Source organism: Vicugna pacos, chromosome 11 (genome assembly GCF_048564905.1).
Source record: "Vicugna pacos chromosome 11, VicPac4, whole genome shotgun sequence".
NCBI classification, from domain to species: Eukaryota; Metazoa; Chordata; class Mammalia; order Artiodactyla; family Camelidae; genus Vicugna; species Vicugna pacos.
This window is the reverse complement of record NC_132997.1, coordinates 73,597,740-73,619,872: the sequence shown is the minus strand read 5'-3', so window position 1 is coordinate 73,619,872 and position 22,133 is coordinate 73,597,740. Positions and strand designations below refer to the sequence as shown.

The window sequence follows — 22,133 nt, the reverse complement described above, 5'->3', positions numbered from 1 at the left end:
GGATCGCATTGTGAGAACGACTCTTCGGAATGCATCTGTCTCACTTGACCACGTGCAGGTGAAATGCTCTGATTTAGAGGTTTCTGGGCACTTCCCCTCCCCTTCTACCCCCCACCCCACCCCTGCTGCCACTGTCTCTCCCCTGGGCCCAGGTGGACCCAGTCTACCTCATCCCCTGGATCCAGGTAGTGCTTACCTTGGAGCCGGTCCAGCCCAGCAGGGCAAAGGCACGGTGCTCATAGGGGCACATGACCAAGTCCACACGGATGGCCTTCCAGGTCTTTCCTTCCTGCCGCCTGGACAGGCCACTGTCTACTCGCTGATGGTGCAATTTTAAAATCAGAAAACACTTTTGAAAATGATCTAAAGCATCCACCTTCCTGCTTGGCAACTTGGACTTTTCAAATGTTGACTCCACAAGGTCACAGTATAAAAGTAACTCCTGAAAATAAACAGAGATGTCAGGATGAGTCCGTGGTGGACAGGGTGGGTGACTTGATGCTGGACTCCAAACGAACACTCTTAAGGAAAGATTTGAGCAGAACACGACTGTGTTTTGGCCTTGCCTTTGAGCCCACCGGGCAACACCAGCAGAGGAAGCCAAGGAGCAGGTGTACTGCCCTCCCTCTGCAGCAGAGGAATTTAGTGATTAGAGAGGCCGAGCCAAGGCCAGTTCATGGCAAAGCCGCCAGAGAATCCATGCCAGAGAATCCACTCCCCCAACGTCTGATCGCAGACCAGTACCCAGAAACTTGCCACACCCCTTCAAGCACAAACCAGCCTTGAACAGAAAGCTGAGCCATTTTCATGCAGTTGCTTTGACTTAGTTTCCCTCCACTTTATACCGGTGACCAGGCTTCCTTGGCCCAAAGGGATGTGGCTGGAGACTCAGCCCCGCTTTTGGGCAGGACGACTCACTCTTCTTAGGGAGCACTTTGAGACCATTACTCTGCCTGCCTTGGAGGCTGGGATAAAGTTAGGGGCATGTCACCTAATGTCGCCTAGTCAGAGGGTTATGCTTGGCAAGCTGCCTTCCCCCAACTTATCTGCTCTGTGGGAATTCCTCACGGCTCAAGGCAGACATGGGGTACAGAGAAGCAGAAAGATGCAATTAACTGCTAAATGTGAGTAGCAACTAAAAGAGCAAATAACCTTAAAATAATCTAATCATAGATATTAGGGTGTATGACTTGTTACCATGTATTCTTTAGATCAGAAGTTCTCAAATATTATCAGAAGCGTTTGGAAGGTTTGTTAAAGCAGTTTGGGAGGCCCTAACCCAGAGTGATTCATTTGCTGTGGGGGAGGAGGGGCCTGAGTTTGCATTTCTAACAAATTCCCAGGTGGTGCTGTTGCTTCTGATCCAGGGACCACACTGGGAGCATCACTGGTTCCGTTTATTATTGTTATCAAAAATGCTTTGCGTTTCTTCTGCAATCCACGCCACCCCCACCAAGAGTCCTTGTTTCAATTCAGCTCAGCACTTTGAGGAGGGAATGCTTTTTCTTTTGCTGATCTTCAGTGCCTCCCCAGAAAAGGGATGAGGAAGAACTGACACCATCTGAAGGCTGGTGGGGAGCACTGAGTCAGAAAGAGCCTCTGGTGGAGGAGGCAAGTGTCGCCGTAGACAAATCTAATAACCTGCTCGGGGAAGACACCATTCTGCTTTTTAATGAAATTTACTAAGGTTAGTCAGCATAGCAGCCTTTCATGTCAATTTGAATTATGTAAACTTGAAAAGCAAGCTATTAAAATATCACCAAGTCTCACTTTGAAGCCAAATCTATCATAACAACCCCACCCCCTTAAAAAAAAGTTCACAAAGCTGGCTTCCTAAAAGTTGTAACCTGTGTTTGCACTACTGCCACATGGTGGTGACACTTGGCTGGTAACAGACAGATGGGTCCACCCGCGGGCATGAACCCAGAGCAGCTCAGTCAGCCCTCCCTAATTTGGGTTGAACTGCTGGTGGCCAGTGAGAAGTCAGGCCAGGGGAGTCTTCCGGATGGCTCCCTCCACCCCCTTCACCCACAAAGATCAGTATTTCCAAGCTCTTTTCTTCCCTTTCTCCCCTCCCCTGACCAAGAGGCCTTCTACAAGGACAGCACGTAGATTCATCTCATGGGCGGCTCAAACTCATACCTATTGGCTGTTCATTATGTTCTGCAGTTGTTTTAAAACCTTGAATGTGTATATGGGTGTGGGTCGTGTGAATATATGCTCGTGTGTGCCTGCATGGGATACAATCTTTTTAACCTGAAAAGTGCAGATTTTGGTTAAAAAAAAAAAAAGGCAGGAGTGAGGGAGAGGTGGAAGTTAAACATGATTCATAACTGAGGTGTTGGGAGCAGGCGTGGGGCTTCAGGGGTGCGGGCAGAGCTGGGACACCCGCAGCCCCACAGCGTCTCCTCCCAGAGGTCCTGTTTGCCAGTGAGCCAAGGGGAGCAGCCGCTTGTGTTCTCTCCTGGGTTGCCTCGCCTGGCACAGGGCCTGGCTGCGGGGAGCCGCTCGTGACGGAGGGCTGCCGAGCACAAAACTTGGGCGTAAAACCCCAAAGTGCAGGGCGCCAGGCTCTGAGATTGAGGCTGCCGAGCACAAAGGTTGGGCCTAAACTCCCACAGTGCGGGGCGCCCGGCTCAAAGGTCAATTGAGTCAGAACAATCTCTGTCCCGCCACACCTTTTACTAAAGAATGCACCAGGTGCGCCTATGCCTGAGGAAATACCCTTGAGCTACTAAGTCACAAAGGACCTTCAGAGGGAGAGATACAATCGGCACACAAATCAGTAATCTTTTTAGAGAACAATCACCTGAGCTAAATATACACGAGTCACGATGTTAGCCTAGAGGAACAATGTCTTAGCTTATCATCTTGGATCCAGGAACTCTTAATCTTTTACAAGAACTGTAAACAATAATGATGTCTGTAACAATATACAAGTTAATGGTTTTAGTACACGCCTTAAAACAATACCTTTGCCTCCAGGCAGGAATGTATGAGCTAATCGGTTAAAATCATATAAATTGACTGCAAGAAATAAACTCGTCGTCCACTCTTGACCTAGCGTCTTGCGGGCTAGAGTGAGACCCTCTCAGCCCCACCTTTTAGTCTTGTCTTGCTGTCTCTTTGTTACGTCTTTCCTTTTCTCAGTCCTGCAGCACAGGTTTCTGGACCTGATCGATTGTCGGCTGGCTCCGACACCTGGCCCTCCAGCCGAGTTCAGTATACAGTTGTGCAGGCGAGATCATGACAAAGCCACCGCTTAATAGGCATTTACCATTTATCAGGCGCTGTGCCAAGTGCTGTATCTAATGCCCTCAGTTAATCCTCTCCTTTACGAGATGAGAGAGTTTTGCTATCCCTGTTTTACAGATGAAGAAAGAGAAGCTTGGAAAGACTGAGGAAAGAGTCCCGGGTCATGCAGCCAGCAAATGGCAGGGTTTTGCTTTTAAAATCCCAAACCTAAAACCGACGTGCTTAATGTCCGCCTCCACCCATGCCTGGCCTTGCTCCTGTGCTTGAGGACCAGCAGGATGGCAGCCTTGCAACTGAAGAAGGACCGATGGAAAGAAGGCTCCTTGTCACCATCTCGCAATCCCATCCCACTTTGGGCTGGGATGGTCTCAGAGCATGTGGAGGGTGGTGCCTATAAACCCAGGTCAAATAGGTCCACCCTAGCCGGAGCCCCTGGGTGGGGGGACTGGGCAGCCCCCCTCCACCCCGGCAGTGGCGGGCAGGCCCCATCAGTCTGCTGTCTGTCCATGAGGGGCTTTTGGCTTTCCTGCTCGAGCGAGCCGTGGGGGCAGCCTGGGTGCAGCTGCCTTCCCCTGGCCTAGCTATGATGTTCACTCTCAGAGTTGCTGGCCACCTGGGTCCACTCTCCTGAGAGAGACAGAGGGGGCCTCTCGGGTGAATTTAGATCTGGTCTTAAAGTTGGATCTTCACTTCCGGTGCTCCTGGCACCAGGGCTGTATGTTTCCTCTTCCCACTGGATCTGAGGGCTTCTCTCTCTGGCCTGTCTGGAGCTTGGTCCACACCCAGCAGATGCTAAATCACTCAGGAAAGATGAAGCTGTACGAGAAAAACACCAGCTCCAGCCTCCTCACCCCACCTAGGCCTGGAGGCTCCGGGGGAGGGGCCCTCTGGTCTCGGAGAGGTGGCGCTCTCTGTGGGGTCAGGCAGGGGTCAGGGCCCTGCAGGTGATTCTGGCCGCAGGGTCATCCTTAGCTTCCTCCACTGGGCAGTAGCTGGCCTGTGGCAAGTCTGACCTCAGTGGGTGTGGTCCCTGAGCCATGACCTCTGTTGGGCCCAACTTGCCCTCATTAGCTTCCTTCTTCCCATCTCAGGTGGTTATTGACCAGCGAAGAGTTCAAGGCAGCAGTGACATGTCTCATACCGACTTTATCCCAGTCTTAGCGGCCCTGCCCCATCCCTAAGCTTGCGCTGCCCCGGCTGCCTCCTCCCAGTCTTCGCAGCACATGCTTTCTTTCTGTTTAGGAATCTGATGCCTCTGCATGGCCAACACAGAGACACAGCTGTTCTCAGTCCCTTTGGTAATAGGACAAGGGTGTATAAACAAGACCATAACGTGGACTCTAGGACCCAAGGCAGGTAAGTCCCACTGCACGTCACTGGCACTGTGTAAGCTGTTGCACACAATTGAGAATGGAGTAGATGGTCATTACACAAGTACGAGGTAAATCATGTGCCAAAGTCAATAGGAGTATCACAATGCTTGAGTGTCCAAACATCAACTTACGATCTTTCTTCTTACCTTTCTTTCCCATAAGTTTATCACTTTAGGTAAAAGTTGTTCCTCTTCAGCCTCTGTTGTTCCTGGGCTGGTAATTAAAAAATCTACATCATGCCCAATCTGCTTACCCCTGATTAATAAAATAGTATAAAATGGAAATAAATTAGATTTGCAGCTGTTTGTTTTTTAAAGTCACCTGTGTTTCTCTGCCTCATGCTTAAGGTTTGCAACACAAAATGCTCATGGCATTAAACAAAATATCCTTGGTTATACAATTCTATTCTTTGTAAAATAAATTTATGACACAGAAAAACTTAAAAATCACACATCTTATATATATGATATGTGCATGTTGGTAAAAAAATGACAAAGATATTGTCATTTATCCTCCACACCCACACATGCACACGCCCCCACACATGCACACACCCACACACATGCACACACCCCCACACACAGAGACAAGCATGACAACAAGCAAACCAAGAACTATATTCACATAATACAAGATAGGGCGCAGGGCTCTTGGAATTGACATAGATTAAGGGCATTTTCTTGGATTTGATCTTCTCTTCCCACTTTCTCCGTCACCTCCCACAGCCAACAGCCACTATGTAAGAGGGAGTGTTGGAGGAGCAGGTGAGAGGGAAGGAGCCTTCTTTCTGAAATGGAGGCTTCAATATCCCACAATTGCACACATCTCTGTGAAGAGTTCATTCATTCATTTATTCATTCAAACAATATTTCTTAAGTGCCAACTTTGTGTCAGACGCCACGCACAGGTCCTCACGGAGCACTCAGCTCTAAAAAGTTAATGGGGAAAGCACGCATACAAACAATACAAACACATTACTGGCAGCTGTCCAGGGAGCACTGAGGAAGGGTGCCTCGCCCAGCATGGGGAAGAGGAGTCAAGGAAGGCTTTCTGGAGGAAGTGGCATCTGAATTGAATCTTTATGAATGAGGAGTAGGGAGCCAGGTGCCAAGTTGAGGAAAGCCAGTCCAAGCAGAAAGGTAGGACTGAGCAAAGTCACAGAGGCAGGAAAGAGCTCCATGTGCAGAGAATGACAAGCCACTTGCGGTTGCGGGAGAGAAGCACAAGGTGCAGATGAGGCTCCAGAGAGATCAGATCACCGAAGCCTTTCATGCCGAAACCTCTGAACATGGGGAGCTACTGAGGTGTTAGAGCAGGGGAGGCAAAAGCAGCCTTCATCACCATTTACCTCCGGAATCCTCCTGTCATGGTGACAAAGGCATCGGGCAGAAATGCCCAGACGGCCTCCTTAACCAGCACGCTGACTGCCTCTGCTTCGGCCCTGGTCACACAGCTGACAAGGTCTTCATAGTAGAGGAATCCTGAAAGGCCATGGAACAGGTCAATGGAGAAAGGGATAGGCCTTGTGTGAAATAGCCAGCCCTCAGTGGGAAGGGATTCGGCCCCTCGAAAAGCTAATGTGGTCACAGACACCAGCGCCAAACTGTTCCATGGAGACCGAGTGATCTGTGTTCTCCTGGGTGTGAATTTTTCATGCGAACAATGGCCTTTTGCTTTCTGGGAGTGTCTGCTAAAGCTAAATCAATAGCTATTTATCCTCTGACCCAGCAATTTCACTCCTAAGTATATGCACAAGAGAAATGAGAACATATATCCCCAGGTACAAAAATATTCAGAGCCAGAAACTGGAAATAACTAAGTTCTATCAACAGGAAATAACAGGAAATGGATAAATAAATAGTGATACCAGTGGGGGGGAAATTGCTAAAAGGGTAGATCTTGTGTCAAGTGTTCTCACACCATTAAAAAAATCAGTTTAATAAAATTAAACATATAATGTATTAATGTGAAAAAAAAGCAATGCCCAATTTGGCTCTTTTTTGATATAAAAATTTTCATCCTGACTGATATTCAAAGTACAACTCACTTGGTAACCTTAAAACTCCTGTGCTTATTCAGGATGTAATGTAAATCAAAAGTCATGATTAACAATTTCTTTAAGGAAATATGCAGATATCAGGAATAAACATGGAGATACTATAATAATTTGTTGACACCCATGAAGGCAACTTAATTGGCTTTCCTTTTCGGTATGGCGGGAGGGTAACGTATTACAAGAAACTTACTACACTGTACAGTGTTGTATGTGTGCTCTGGTATTTCGGACACCGATGTGGCATGTGAAGAGTCAAGCCTCAGGGAATTAAAACTAAGGGTTTTAGTTTTAAGTAAAACTGAATCAGGTTTTCCACCTGACCTGTGGATGGTACTTTGAGCGTCTTCAATTAGCTTACGCTTGGCGATATTCTAATATTGACAAGCCCACACATTGCAGTGCTGCTGCCAGGGATACATAAAGCCAGGGCTTTTAAGCTTTAAGTATGATAGGAAGGCATTCCTTGACTTCCACATAAAACAAGAGCATTAAACAGTCAGATGGCCATCACTGATGGATTAAGTAAGTAATGACTGCTTCATTCACCGAGCTGGAAGAGCCCAATAGGAAGGGGGAAAATCCAGTTTACAAAGCTGGGGAACTGGGAGCTACTTGGATCCTAAGAGCACTTGTGTCACTCGATAAAGGTTTTCATCCAAGGGAAACACTGCATTGCCTCCCACTTTCTCTATGTGTTGAAAGTCCTTGCTATCCTTGTGAGCCATGTTTAATACTTACATAAAAATTTTAATGGCATCTCTAGAGCTTGTTACATGTGCACTTTAAGGCGCCCAGAACATGAATATGGGTCTTTTTTGTCTTAGGCTCTTTTAGTCACCAGGTGGCATCTTATAAAGCTTATTAGCAATCTTGCTGAGGTTAGCAGCTTTATGAAAGATGAATAAGGGGTCTTCCATGGTAGTGTTGATGTGAACCACCAAGAACTGCTTTCTTCCACTCCCCTTGCTTGTTTCTTTTAAACAGAAGAGAGCTGTCTCCTTTTGTAGAAGATTCCCTTACTTTCATATCATTAAAAATGTTGATGACTTCATCATTCTTTGTAACTTAGAAGCCACAGTGCTCAGAACTGTGACTGTGACTTCCTTTCCAATCCCAGTTATACTGTATTTCTATTATAGATTAAAAATAAATTGTTTAAAACCTGTCCTATTTTTGACCCCTTTTTTTTTTTTTGCATTTCTTCATTAAAAAAAATTTACCAGGACCCTCCATGAATGGAAGTAGCCAAGCCGCCTTCCACCCCGGGAGGCCCCGTCAGGCTTTCAGATGCCCAACTCTACGCTCTCCTGTTTTAGGTTGACGAGTCCTGGTGGGGTAGATAAACCCCGTGTCTAGATTTCCACCGTTTGCCTTCTATGTCCTGGTGTTTAACAATTTCAAAAGCAGATTCATATATGTGCCAAGCAACAGCTCTAGTTTGGTCAAATATTCTTTACTCCCCAATCGTCAATGTCAAATTTCTCTCCTGGATTCCTCACCTACGCTTCTCACCCAGCCAAGACACAGATGTCTAGAAGTGTCAGTTCAGTAAGAACTAGATCAATGGTGCAACTGTTTGACATCTGGATAAAGGAATGACAGCGGGCTGCCACGCAGTGTATATTTGGTCTGTGCTAGGCTGAGAGCTTTGGCTGCGAGATTCAATCTTGTCCCCTCTTATGTGCCAATGTTACCTCCCTGTTACAGATAGGGCTCAAAGATTTTAACATGATCAAGATCACGCAGCTGGAGCCAGGATTTGGATCCAGGTCTGATTCTAAAAGCTTGAGGTTTTAGCCATAGCATGAAAGGAGGCCAAACAAGTGACCAGCTCGCCAAGACTGGAATCAAAGTACAGCAGACAGACCTCTACCACAGCCTGACCAGCTCGTGGCAACAATGTGAGATTTTTAGGAGAGACGAGTCACCTGCTTTCTGCATTCTTGTGAATTTCAGGGTTTCATCCGACCTTATTTTACTCAGAGTTCTGAACCCCATCCTGAACCATTTCTCAGATGTTTTCAATCCCACTCCAAATACAGAAGTAAAGAGCTGAAACAAACGGAAGGACAAGCTTTTAGTTTCTGTAACAGTCATTATGACAATGAAGTGACACTTTTCAAGGACAAGTGATTAAGAAAAAGTGTAAACAAATCTCTGATCTAGTTTCTCCTGAATATGACAAGCAGGTAGGTGATGGTATTTTTTCAGAAGCATGTCTATTTCAGGAGGGCCCTGTTCTGATATGTGATATTACTAAATGAAACAGAAGTGAGGAGTCGGCTGCTGGCACCGTCCAGGGCTTCCATATAACCAATAAAGACTGCCTGCACTGATAATTCGTGACATCAGGTATCCCCACCCAACACCCTCCTTGCCAAGGGTCTCACACACACATATTCATACACATTCACCCTCACAATTTAAAGAGGGATGCACATGTGGGTTGCATAAATTCTTCATCATCACACAACTGGTAAGTGGCAGGGCCCGGACTCAACCCAGTCTGCCTGCAACTGCACTCCAAGCCTGGGCTTCTGCGCCCCCATCATCTTTTAGACCTGAGCATCACTCCTGAACCAAAAGGACTGGTAGAAATCTCTGCTGCCTGCAACTCTGAGGTAGGGAACATTGGGAGGTAACAGATCCTGCTTCAAAGTAGACAAGGGTGCAGTGAGGATCTTTCCAGCACAGGTTTGCTCTTCCCAGAGCAGGTTTGTTTTGTCCCACAGTCCTAGTGGTTCCATGCTATTTATACCCAGGAGTGACTCCTGGGAAGTAAGATCAGTTATATCTCACCACAGCATGGCAATAATCTAGAGCACCCATATTTATTTAGGCCTCTGCTTCCTAGACCACTGCTATGGACTGAGTTGTGCCCCACCTCCCAAATTCCTATGATGAAATCCTAACCTCCAAGGTGATGGTATCTGAAGATGGGGTTTGGGGGAGATAATTAGGTTTAGATGAGGCCATGAGGGTGTGGCCCTCATGGTGGGATTAGTGACTTTATAAGGCAAGACACCAGAGTTTGCTCTCTCTCTCTCTGTCATGTGAGGGACATTGAGAAGGAGGTGGTCTGCAAATTAGAAAGAGAGCCCTAACCAGAGCCCAACCATGCAGGCACCCTAATCTCAGACTTCCAGCCTGTAGAACTGTGAGAAAACAAATGTTTGTTGTTTAAGCCCAACCCGTGGCTTTTTGTTACAGCAGCCCAAGCTGACTAGTACAACCACTTAGGATAAGTAATGGGACTAATGGAAAAACCATTTTTGATAAATACATGTAAAATCACTTACTTTGAAGGACTGATATCGTTCATCATTTAACACAGCTTTAACTTCAGAACTTTCTCCATCTTCAATAATTTCCTGCATAACAGTTGAAACATATTTTAAATTAGTGATGTTGAACAATCACAATCAGAGATTTTCAAATCCCCAGATCTAGGAGCTTGATTTTCCATGAAATACACCTGTTGCAGGCAGGCTGTTTCCCTAGCTGCTCTAGAGAAAATGAGACATTTCCTGTAATCCTGAGAATCCCAGTACCCCTTTACAATCATCAGGGAGGAAGGGAGAGAATGATTAGAATGTCCAAATCCACAGAACACTAAGCCAAAATACGCACTGACAGAAGTATGTCTAAATATTTGTGATAATTTTCTTTTCAATGGATATGAACTAGCAGAAACAAGAGGACTTTTCATCTGAACAGGTTAATTTTGAACCCACTGAAAACCTAATCCAAGTTCAAGCCCTTATGCTGTCTAGCACCCACCTCCTCTAAATAAAGTTGAGATTATTGTCCCTTGAGTAAGTTACCTTCCACTTGACTCTACTGAAACTTACTCTTGGACAACCAACTTGCCTTGCTGGGGAATCCTTAAACATCGTTTAGTAAATAAGCACCCATCTTTGGTTCTCTTCTTAGAACACACAGGTAGAGATGCAGAATCAGCTCCATCACCCACCACACCCACTGCCATTCTGGAGGGCAATGTCCCCTGAAGGGAACTGAGGCTCTTCACACAGCCTGTGTTCGAAGTCATACCATCCCTTGCTGCTGAGCTTTTAGGTCACTTGAGTCTTTCATTGTGATTCATAATACAAGGGAGTTCTTTTTCCACTAGCTGGTCCCACATAGCTCCAGCTGTGATAATACTAGGGTAAGAATCATATCTATCTAATATGTATGTTATATAATATACGTATCTGTATAACCTATGTATTAGAGAGAAAGGAAAATAAGTCATGAATACCATATCTATATAGATAACAAGAAAATCTATTGACTGCATCTCCCTTCTCTGCTTCCCCTCTCCCTACCTAGTAGGAGGTGGCACAAATCATACTTCACCCTTACCTCTATGATACACTTCACTTTGTTTTCCAGGCAGGGAATTCCTTCTGTGTCCTTCATACTGATGATTGTGAATGGCAGGGATTTAAGGACAGAAGCTGCTCTCAAAAATGTCACAGAGAAGATTTCATTTTCTCTAAACTCATAATTTTCAGCCAGTACTTCAAAGGCATCCTGAAGAATAAAACCAGATGAGCAAAACATGATCTATTTCCCAGCCCCTGAGCCAGCAGTCACTCACAAATGCCTCCTGCTCTCCATTAAGTATCAGAACATGTCCTGTTTCCTCGAAGATCAGGACTGGGTCTCCTGCACCTTTGCGCCCCTCCCTTGCTGGACCAGTGGAGTTGAATTGAAAAGACAGGCCACAGAGTGCTTTGTAAGGAAACTCTCAGTTTGCTGCCATTAGATATTCAGGAGTGATTTAATTAAAAAATGATTTCATGCTCACTGCATCCTCCTAGTCATTACTCAGCACCATCCTTCCCTCTTTGCTGACTTTCCCACCAGCCTGAGGCGAGGATTCTGCCTTGATCATTGGGAAACCCCATCTCTTAACTTGTACGTGAAACACAGTCAGCACTTAACATGAGCCTGTTGAATGGATGGGTACAGTCATAGGTGGCACAAGCCCACAGCCAGGGGTCCTGAAGGGAGGGGGTTATTTAAGGTAGGGCATGCTTGCATTTCTGGCAGAGGAGGAAGTTGCTGCAAAGTGTGGCATCATGCACGTCATGCCCAGTGGCTGCAATTTCCTGGTCTTCCTTGCACACGTGGCGCTAGAAATCTAGAAAGGAGAGGTCGTGTATTTGACATACTACTGCATGTTCTACCCGCCCGACTCTCTTCTGCAGGACAAGCCGCTGTGGGCTTGTCGGGGTCATTTGAGATATAATTATTAACCTTCAGGGCTGAATGGGGCTTTAGAGATGATCTAGCTAATTTCTTACTGAGCAGACGAGGAAACTGAGGCTGGGTGAGAGGAATTGACTTGCCCAAGCCGGTTAATATCAGTGAGGCTGAATCCAGTCTGCTGCCTCTCCATCTTCTGGTGTTTATGCACAGTTGCTCTTTCTGCGTGATCTGCTCTTACTTCGTGGTGGACTAATTACAGTCCGTATTTGGTTTTTGAGAACATTTGCCTTTGACAAATGTTGTGTGACAACTCCCAATAAATAGTAACCTACTGTCTCTAAAGAATATGCTCCAAATATATTTGTCTATTTCCATGACAGAAGGAGGAACCAGAGATCTGGTTAGAGGAGCAGATAAGAGTGGGAAAAACTTTCCAAGATTTTCAGGAAAATTCATAATTTGATTTCGAGATCCATGGAAAGAAGCTGCAGGCCCTTCGTTTGCTCTAGGTGTGGTTGTAAAGACTCATTACCGTGAATATGTGGTTACAGTTGTTTAAAGTGGTTCTTCTCTGACACGCATACTGAGAGATTTTTTTTACAGCCAGTGGTGGAGTCTTCTGGAAGCCTGGGTTGGGGCTACCTGAACAGTCTGTTTTCACCTAAAGAAACACAGAAGCATCCATTGTCAGTAACAATTAATAGTAATAATAATAGATGTGTATGAAGAAAACATTAGAGGCAGCTTGATGGCAATTGTCTTTGGAAAGAGAATAAAATTATAGAAGACTCAAATGTTATGTTATATACATCTCTAATACTTGAATTTGCAATGGATTAACATGTATTATTTTGCCATCAGAAAAAAATGACATGAAAAAGAACCACCAATTAAACCATCATTTTCCTTTTCAGTGAACTTACACAGTTACGGTTCATTGGTGAAGGATTTGGAATTAAGAGCTAAACTTTATTTTTTCGTTTGTGAATGATCACAGTAAGAAAAAATATGAACCTTCTACTTTTCTGACTGTTAGAACACCAAGACTTCAGTATTTTGAAGTGTTTGTGTATAGATTTGTTCATAAAATAGCTACCATTTATTAAGTGCATATATAGATCAGGCTCTGCCTTAAGTACATAACATGTATTTTATTCTAATCCTTATATCCATCTTAAGAGATAGGCAGGCACTATTGCTCTCATAATATAGGGGAAGAAACTGAAGTTCAGAAAAGCTAAGGGTTGCCCAAGGTGACACAGGGAGTAAGCAGAGAACCTGGGGTGTAACCCAGGTATCTTGATTCTGTAGCCCATGTTCTGTCATCAAGCAAAGGGCAGTGAAAATCGCAATGTGACACTTACAACAAGCTGGTGTTTCCCTGTCATCTCCACCGGTTTTCCCGCTTCCATACTTTCTATCAGCCAGGAGACGTCGAGGAGTTCTAGCTGTGAGCCGGCTTTTATGTTCTGTACCTGAAGCCACTCCAGAACCTCTGAACCAGAGTTGTTTTCTGCCACAATGTGGGTGACGGAATCACTGCAGAATGCAAGACAAAGTTACCAGCTGAAGGGCCTTGCATAAATGAGAAGCTTGCAGATACCAACTACGATATATAAGATAGAAACAACAAGGTCCTGCTGTACAGCACAGGGGACTATATTCAATAGCTTGCAGTAACCTATAATGAAAAAGAATATGAAAACGAATATATGTGTGTAGCTGACTCACTATACTGTACACCAGAAAGTTATACAATATTGTAAACCCACTATAATTCAACTTAAAAACATGAGATGCTCTCCTCTTTCCCTGAAGTGTTCAGCGCATTCCACCTAATAATGAAAAGAGACACACAGTAGACCTGGCCTTAGGCATGAAGAACTTGGTCCTCCATGCAAGGGAATTCTCTCTGTTTCAATTAGTGTAGCAACAGTGGTCTATGTTACATATCAGACACAAGCAAAATTACGAAAACATTAGCAAGATTGTGGTGTCAATGGAAAACCAAGGTCCAGAGAAGATGGTGCATGAAATCATTCTTGTATTAGCACCTTGCACTCTGCCTTTCCACTTCATTTCGTTTTTACTTGTAGAGGAGTTTAACCCAGGATCTTTCAAACTTGTGACCCACGGTTAGAAATACCTTTTATATCATGACCCAAAATAGAGACAGATACAGATGTCAATATGCTTATAACATCCCACTAAATTGATCTCACAACTCATTAATAGGTGGTGACCAGCCTTTGGGAAATAGAGCTTTGCATGTTTTTCAAAGCTCAACTCTGTGATGTTAAGACCCTGTATCTTTTTCCTAATAAGTACTGAGCACTTTCCATGTTTCAGCACTCTCCAAGTATTTTATATACATCATCTCATTTAATACTCGCACAGCTCCTTAACTAAATGTTATCTTATTCACACTTAGGAAATGAGGAAACTGAAGAACAGAGAGGTTAAGGACATACTGAAGGTCACACAGCTGGTGAATGATATTTATCCTTTTTGACTGTCTTTTCTGAGTCAAGAATGTTATTTCTCATTTTTAAAAAGTTTTCACAGCCAGCATTATATCATTGAAACCAATGATTTTAAAAGCTGTCTCAGTTCAAATTGTCTACATATCTGGGAAATAGAGTAAACAGAATATGTAGGCATACAAAAGAAAAAAAAGAATAGAATTATTTTCTCTTCTTCTTCCCCACTTCTCTTACTTAACTTCTTTCTCCTTCTCCTTTTCTTGATTGGCTCTTGAATTCATTGGGTACTTTTTGGTTCACTGTTATATTCACAGACCTAGGCTCCTTGTGGTGGTGATGGAGGGGGTTGGGTACCAAAGAAGAAAAGGGAAGTTAAAGGGCATCAGTATCTTATGTGAAACAGAATGCTAACAATATATTATGACAAGACATGAGACATGGACAAGACCTGCAAGTGGTGTACAGAGAGGGAAAAGAACTTGGTGTGGGCTGGGTGAGGCAGGTGGCTTTGTGGAAGAGCGGGATTTGTGCCCAGTCTTTCTTGATGGATGGGAGGGATAAGTTACCTGGAAGGCAGAACTTTGGGTCCTCCGAAAGAAAAGGTTCAGAGGACGGAGGAAAAGGAGGAGAATGGCCTAGACTGGAGTGAAGAATTCATGCTGGGACGTAGCTGTAGGTGTGGCTGAGTCGGTGGGGTCAGCCACATTATAGAAGGTCTTAGAAGCCTGGTTGAAGAAGTTGGATCTTATTTTCTGGGATTATGGAGCCACTGAAGCATTTTGTGAGCAGGACATTGCTAGCATGGCTGTGCTATTTAAAAAGGCTGATCTGGTACCCACAATGATTTGGAGGGAGAGTCATGGGTTGGGGAGGGCTGGGGAACTACTTAGGAGGATGAAGCACTGGACCAGATATGAGATGATTTAAACCCCAATCCAGTTCCTACAGCACTAGAAAGGACGGCAAATGAGCCATGATGATGGACAGCTGGCATCAGCTCACCTAGAAAAGGTGAAGTGGAGAACAGAGCCAAATATTACTTCAGCATCTCTATCACAGTCAAGTAGTATCACTTTTGGTAGAAACAAAGATTTAGGAAGTTGTGTCTCCTTGGGGGAAGGAGTAGGGGAGTGGAACTAAAGTTTATTTCAGACATGCTGCATTGGAAGGACATCTGGGGAACCAAATGAAAAGATCTGGCGGACAGTTAGGATCTGAGGCTGGTGCTGGGAGAGGTGGGGGCTGGAGATCAGAGCCGAGACCATCTGGATGGCAGGATGCACAGCAGGCCTGAGGAGAAATGAGTCAGGGTGAGACCACCTTTTCCTAAAAGTTGAGGGAAGATGGCTAGCTGCTTCCCTATTCTAGGTACATGTAATTCCATAGATTGTTTATGGTAAACTTCTTGAAAATTGTTTATGTCAAGACTTGAAGAAAACAACAAAAGAATTAATAGGGTTACATAGTAAATGTTGTTCTTTCTGTATCTCTGCCCTTTGAAGGGAAACTTTAATATTTATTATAATTTATTATATTTATGATTATTATAATTATTATAAATTATTATTATTATTAGGTTCCTTGTGGTGATGAAGGGGGTTGGGTATTATTATTATTACATTATTATTATAATAAATAGAGTTTTGTTTATATTATATTATAAATATTATTATTATTGTTGTTATAAATAGAGTTTTGTTTAAACCTCAGACTCAGCTTCCAAATTCAGGCCCCTCGCCATTCACTCCTGCACCACCAACCCCAATGCCTCTTCACCGGGGATTCCCCAGGACAGCGTGGGGATGTGTGACTCACACTTTCGGATGAAGACCACGTGCATCTTTTACAAAATTCATATAAGCAGGTTCTTCAATATAGGCTATATCTCATATGAAGGAAAGCTCTGATTTAAACTTCCAATCCCTGCTCATTAAGCAACTAGCAAACAACACAAAACAACAATAATAAAGCGCATACAGAAACCACATCAAACAAAACCTCTTCTGCCATTCACACCGTGCTACTCAGAGTTCAGTACTGTTTGTCACTGGTTCCCACAAGGTAAGAACAGAGATTGAACGTCAGCGTTAGAAACTTTAATTTGGCGTCATGGCCGTACAGGCAGATCACAGAGATACTGCAGGTTCAGTTCCAGACGACTGCAATAAAGCGTTTGCTTGCTTTCAGTTCTGAGCCCTTAGCAAATGGTGCTACAAGGAGGGTCACCGCCCCTAATGTGCTCTGCTGCCAATGTCTTACTGCTGCGTTGTGGCAGCTATTTGCTGGTACAGTATTTCCTCTCTGCCCTGAGTCCTCCAGTATTGAAAATACTGATAGTACTAGAATATTACCATGTGCCAGACACCGTGGTCGGCACATTTCATACCCTACCTCATTTGCTTGTCAATAACACTATGAGAGAGGTCTGATTATCCCCATCTGAAAGTAAGAAAAGAGAGCTTGGGAGACATTAAAAATTCACCCGGCTATTAATTGTTGGGCAGGGATTTTACCTTAGGTCTGTTTTAATCTATGTGTGCTGGACTGCACTGAACTGCCCCGCGGTGACTGTGCTCGTTCCATGGCTGTGGCGAGAGCTGTTCCTTTTCTCAGAAGGAATAACTTCTGGATGAGTATCACCATCATCATCATCATGAAGATTCTCTCCAAAGGGCAGAAATAGAGATGGAATGACACTTCCTACATGATGCTCTGAGTCACTCTCCCTGCTGCTGCCACATAGAATTCATGCTTTGATATTTTATGTTCAATATCACATGGGCTACAATAACGACTCTCTCAGAAATTCTGAAAGAACAGTTGCTATAGATACCCACCAAGATGGAGGAGTCACGGAGAGGCTGTCGGGCTCCCCGCGCTCTGAGGTTTTGCCTAAACCTCAGAGGGAGATGGGTGTGCTGAGGGGGAGCCCCAGGGCCCTCTTCCAAATTCAGGTCCTTCATCATCCACACTCACCAGCCCTGCTCCTCCACCACCAACGCATCAGACCTTCACCTAGGACCCAGCCCTGCCTCTAGCAGAGACATCCTGAATGCCTGGGGAGGTGGAGGAGGGGTCCCTATAAAACGATCAACAAACAGTTAAATACTGATAAATACGAACGAAAAAGATTAGAGAGAAATACTCCAGACAATTAGCTGATTAGCAAGAATAACAATAACTACATGAGCGCGCGCGCACACACGTATGTTCTTACTCAATCCTCACAAGAGTTCAATGGGGTGGGTAATATAATTAGTATAATTTCAGATTAGCAAACCAAGGCCTGCAGAGGTTACACGAAGCCAAGATTCAAACCCAGGTGTGCAAGACTCAAGCAATCTCTTAACATTCTACTAGACTGTGGCTAGGTCTCTGTGTGAGGGTTTTTTGTATGTTTAAGTATTTTTCTATATTTTCCCATTTTTTGTCATGAACCATCTATCATCACTTTTCTGCTTAAGGGAAAAAGTACACACGAACGTCATTTTCAAGGGCAAATACATGTGGGATTGGGGCTGAGATGGTCTCAGTCTTGCCCGAGGGCCTGGGCTTTCTCCTTACAATAAATGGTGGCAGAACGCCCCAGGCAGCCCCTCTCAGCCTCTTCTTAAGACCCCAAGGCACTGCTGAGATGGCTGTTTCTGAAATATCAGTAGATTCAGTCCTTTAATTGCACCCAGTTTCTTAGCTATGACCAATTAGTAGCTCCTTGGACTGGGTTTGGGAGTCTGTGAACCAATTATAGGAATTCTGAACTAGGATTTGTCCCTCAGCTTCCTAAAGTGAAAAAAAAGCACCTTCAACTGGTGCTGAACTGAAATGTGCTTGGCTTGGTCCTTGGCGTCCCTAAGGGCAGGGACAGTGTTACTATCTGCCTGGTTATAATCTGCATGGTTATAATCATGCCTGGTGCCCAGCTCATGGCCAGATTCATAGTTATTACATAGTCTATAGAGAGACCATTCATAGAATGAATAAATGACTGATTAATCTATAATGCTAAAGGAATATTCTGAAATCCCAGTGTCTACCAGAGACACCCAGGATGCTGGACTAAAATTCAGATGCCTGGGCCCTATTACCAGAGATTCTGATTCAGTAAATCTCACCGAGGGCCCAGGAATATGCAATTTGGCAAGCTCGCTTGGTGATTCTGACATGGTCAGTCAGTTCTAGTTAACTCCTGGTGCATAACCAACTATCCCCAAATGAAATGGCTTTAAAAGGGTGACAATTTTGTTATGTCTCACAGTTCTGTGGGTCAGGGATTCAGGCAGCTTGGCTGGGTGACCTTTCTGTCCCACATGGGGCCAATGGAAGCGCTGATGCTCCATGCTGCCCACGTGTCCGGTGCCTTGGCAGGAGTGGCGGGGTGGCTGGGAGGCTGGGCTCATCTATCAGCCTGAGCATCTTTAAGTGGCCTCTCTCAGGGGGTATTCAGACTTCTTGACTGAGGCTCTGGGGTCCAAGGAACAGCAGAAGCCTCTGGGCATATTATGACCCAGCCCTTAAAGCCACATAGTGTCACTTCTGCTGCACTCTGTCGGCTGGTCACCAGCCCTTCCAATGCAAGGGAAGGGAGGCTGTCTCTCCATGGGGGCTGCCATATTTCAAAACCATCTCACAGCAGAAGAACTTTGCTCTGTGAAACAGTGCTGTAGAGAAAGGTCACTCTTCACCTGCCCCAGCTTGGATTTGATCCCCATGCAGGGCTTCGGGCTCAGTTACAACAATGTTCCCCCATGTGGTACTGAATTCTCTGCAGGTGCATGAGATAATCTTAGGGAGTATGCAACTGAACATTTAAAAAGTTTATTGTTTATTTATATCTATATTTTAAAAATATGTACATCAGACCCATGGTTTTTATGGATTGTATTCATTAAGACAGGGCTAAATTACAATTCTGTTTAGGGACAATTAAAAGAAACACAGTAGTTATATAATAATACATATAGTAAGACGTATTATAAGAATCACAAATGTGCCCCTCAGATGTCCAGAAGCCTCTAAATTGAGAAATGAACTCACAAATCTCAGTCCTGAATTATTTTTTCCTCAGATACCAGTATCCCTGCTCATCCTGTCTTTCTTTTCCTAGTTGGTCCTGCCTCTTGATACATTTAGACACAACATTGTAAACTGACTATACTTCAATTAAAGAAAAAAAGAAATAAAAGAAAGAAAGAAAGAAGAAAAGAAAAAAAGGAAAGAAAAGAAAAGAAAAGAAAAAAAAAAGAAAAACTCTCTATGAAGAAAAAGGCAGCCGTTGTTTTCTGCCAGGATTTTTGCCTGGAGCCAGACAACACCCCTGTCTGCCTCCCCGAGTCCTCTTAGATGACCACTTGCTTTTTTCTTTGTCTTTAAAACTGTTTTCTTCCCCCGGACAGGTCATTCTTAATTCTTCCCATCTGATGTAGGACTTATTTTGTACACAATGACGTTAAATAGTTATTTTCAGGTAAACTGAGATGTTTACAGTTTAAAAACCCTCCCGCCAATTTCCCTAGCAAACGATCTGTTTCAGAATCCCTGACACCGAATAATGGACGTAGTTTTATTTGGTTTTATCCCACACTCTAACCAGCACCAGTTAAACATGGTTCTATTTCCAGCCCTTGATATGCTTAAGACTGAGAGAGTCTTGCCTTGATTTTTATGGCCCACATTAAATGAGACTATGAACATTTTCATAAAAGTCCATACATTTTGAAATATTTGGACCAGAGCAGGACTTCAGTTTACATTACATGCTCTTGAACTTGTCAAAAAAAATAGTCTTCATTATCTTGCTGATTACGATACTGGTGCTTTGTAGGAAAAAAATTCAATGACAAAAATTACTCTTGGTAATCATAGTTCCTTTAGTTGGTTTCATATTCACCAGATAAATCATTCTTCAAGCAAATATTTCCTGAAGCCTACTCTGCATAAGACAATTGTCACAGGTCTGAAATGAGGTCTACACTTATGGCCCTGATGATGACCTTGCCCTCGTGGAGTCGGGGAGGGGCAACTGGATGGGGTGAGGAGCAAAGCCAAGTGGGAGATCCGGGGGCCAACCATAGGCCAAGGATCACACCTGTGTCCAGGGAGGAAATTCCCTTGTCTGGGGAGGCTGCTAGGGGTCTTAGTTCTTAGATGCAGAGAGACGTAGGGGGAAGGCATTCAAGGATGAGGAGGGAAAGAAAGGGTGAGAAAAAACATTAAGAGAAGTCAGTAGAGATGTTTGGACATTGGACCTGGACAGGGCCTAGAGATGGGCCCGTTCAACATCGTATTTTCTAGAGTAGGTAATTTATTTCTTTCCTCCGGTATTCAGTTTATTTTGCAAACAATGACTTTTAATATTTTTATTTCAGACATGGCAAATTTGAAGTGTAGGATATTGTCAAAGACAAGTAAAGTTGGACGCTAGTTTGCTAGTTAAAGCAGTAAAAAGATACCTTCTTCAGTAATAAATATTGCAATGTGGGAGAAGATCCAGCATGAATGGAACTCAACTTCCAGGAAACAGAAGGCAGGAGACCTCTTAAAGGCTGGAGTGTGCTAAGGGAAAGGCACGGAGGGGCATTAAGGGGGTTGGTCCATGTGACCTGGCCACCTGGATTTGCTAATTGCTGCTTATTCAGAGGAGAAACACTTCTGGAATCTCTGTGACAGGAGGTAGTGGTGCAAGGGACCACGGAATGGATGGAAACAGACAGGCAGGTTAGATATAACTCAACCAAAATGACACAAGAAGGCTGAAAGTAAAGGGTCGAGTAGGGAAATGCTAATTTTTAAAAAAGGAAGACTGTTACATACTTGGAAAATACATTATGCTATCTTTCCATGCTAGGTAAAAACAAAGGTACAGTTCCTGACTCCCCTGTCTGATTGTAAACTCTTTGCTTACAGGGCTCGTCTTCTACTATTTTGTGTGTCCAGAACCTGACAAATATTGTGCAGAGCGGATACTAACAGGACCCTTTATTTGTAATGCCATAATGTTATATCTTGCTTTCATTAAAAGCAATGCCTTCCAGTAGGCAGAAAAGGGGGTGGAAGGGAAAAATTTGGGAGTTTGAGATTTATAAATGTTAGCCACTACAAATAAAAATAGATTTTTAAAAAAGTTTCTGCCGTATATAGCACAGGGAACTATGTTCAATGTCTTGTAATAATCTTTAAAGAAAACAAATATATGTATGTGTATGCATGACTGGGACTTTGTGCTGTACACCAGAAATTGATGTATTATAACTGATGGTACTTCAATATTAAACAAACAAACTATGAAAAAAAAAGCAATGCCTTCCAAATGTACCCCTGTAGACAAATTATGGAGGTCCAAGCAGGGCATAGTATCCTCTGATGGGTTTTTACTGCTTGAACAGTGGAACTCAGCAAGTGTTAAAAACTGCTGGGTGATGTAGCCCAGGACAGCCACCCTTCCTAGCCACAGCCCTTTCTTCTTCCACATCAGCAGTGTAGGTCAAAGCATGGATAGTAGGCTTAGCTAGTATGTTCATGAGGAGGGCTGATGCAGATAAAGTTTTAAAACAGCCCAAAGTATTAGAATCAAGGATAAAATAAGAATGTGACAAACACTACATTCTGATCCTTCTCTAGCTTGTCCCAGAGAACTCAAAGATTATGAAGTTGCTCTAACATTTAGGATGTTGGCCATGGAATAAAATTCAGTGAACTTTTGAACAAATGTGCTAAAATGCCTCAAAGAACTTGACATATCCCCTGATTTAT

General features: G+C 44.0%; 1 protein-coding gene across 1 annotated transcript in view; it reads right to left on the bottom strand.

Moving 5' to 3' along the window:
• The window catches only part of DNTT (DNA nucleotidylexotransferase), a 31,589-nt gene that overhangs the window by 6,512 nt on the left and 2,944 nt on the right, over window positions 1-22,133 (bottom strand). Inside the window, exons 2-9 of the mRNA XM_006210578.3 lie at window positions 13,266-13,440; window positions 12,434-12,562; window positions 11,050-11,220; window positions 9,984-10,055; window positions 8,613-8,736; window positions 5,977-6,109; window positions 4,775-4,883; window positions 197-442 (exon numbers count right to left, since the gene is read on the bottom strand). Of these exons, the coding sequence (XP_006210640.1) occupies window positions 197-442; window positions 4,775-4,883; window positions 5,977-6,109; window positions 8,613-8,736; window positions 9,984-10,055; window positions 11,050-11,220; window positions 12,434-12,562; window positions 13,266-13,440 (1,159 nt within the window). The remainder of the gene's footprint in view (window positions 1-196; window positions 443-4,774; window positions 4,884-5,976; window positions 6,110-8,612; window positions 8,737-9,983; window positions 10,056-11,049; window positions 11,221-12,433; window positions 12,563-13,265; window positions 13,441-22,133) is intronic.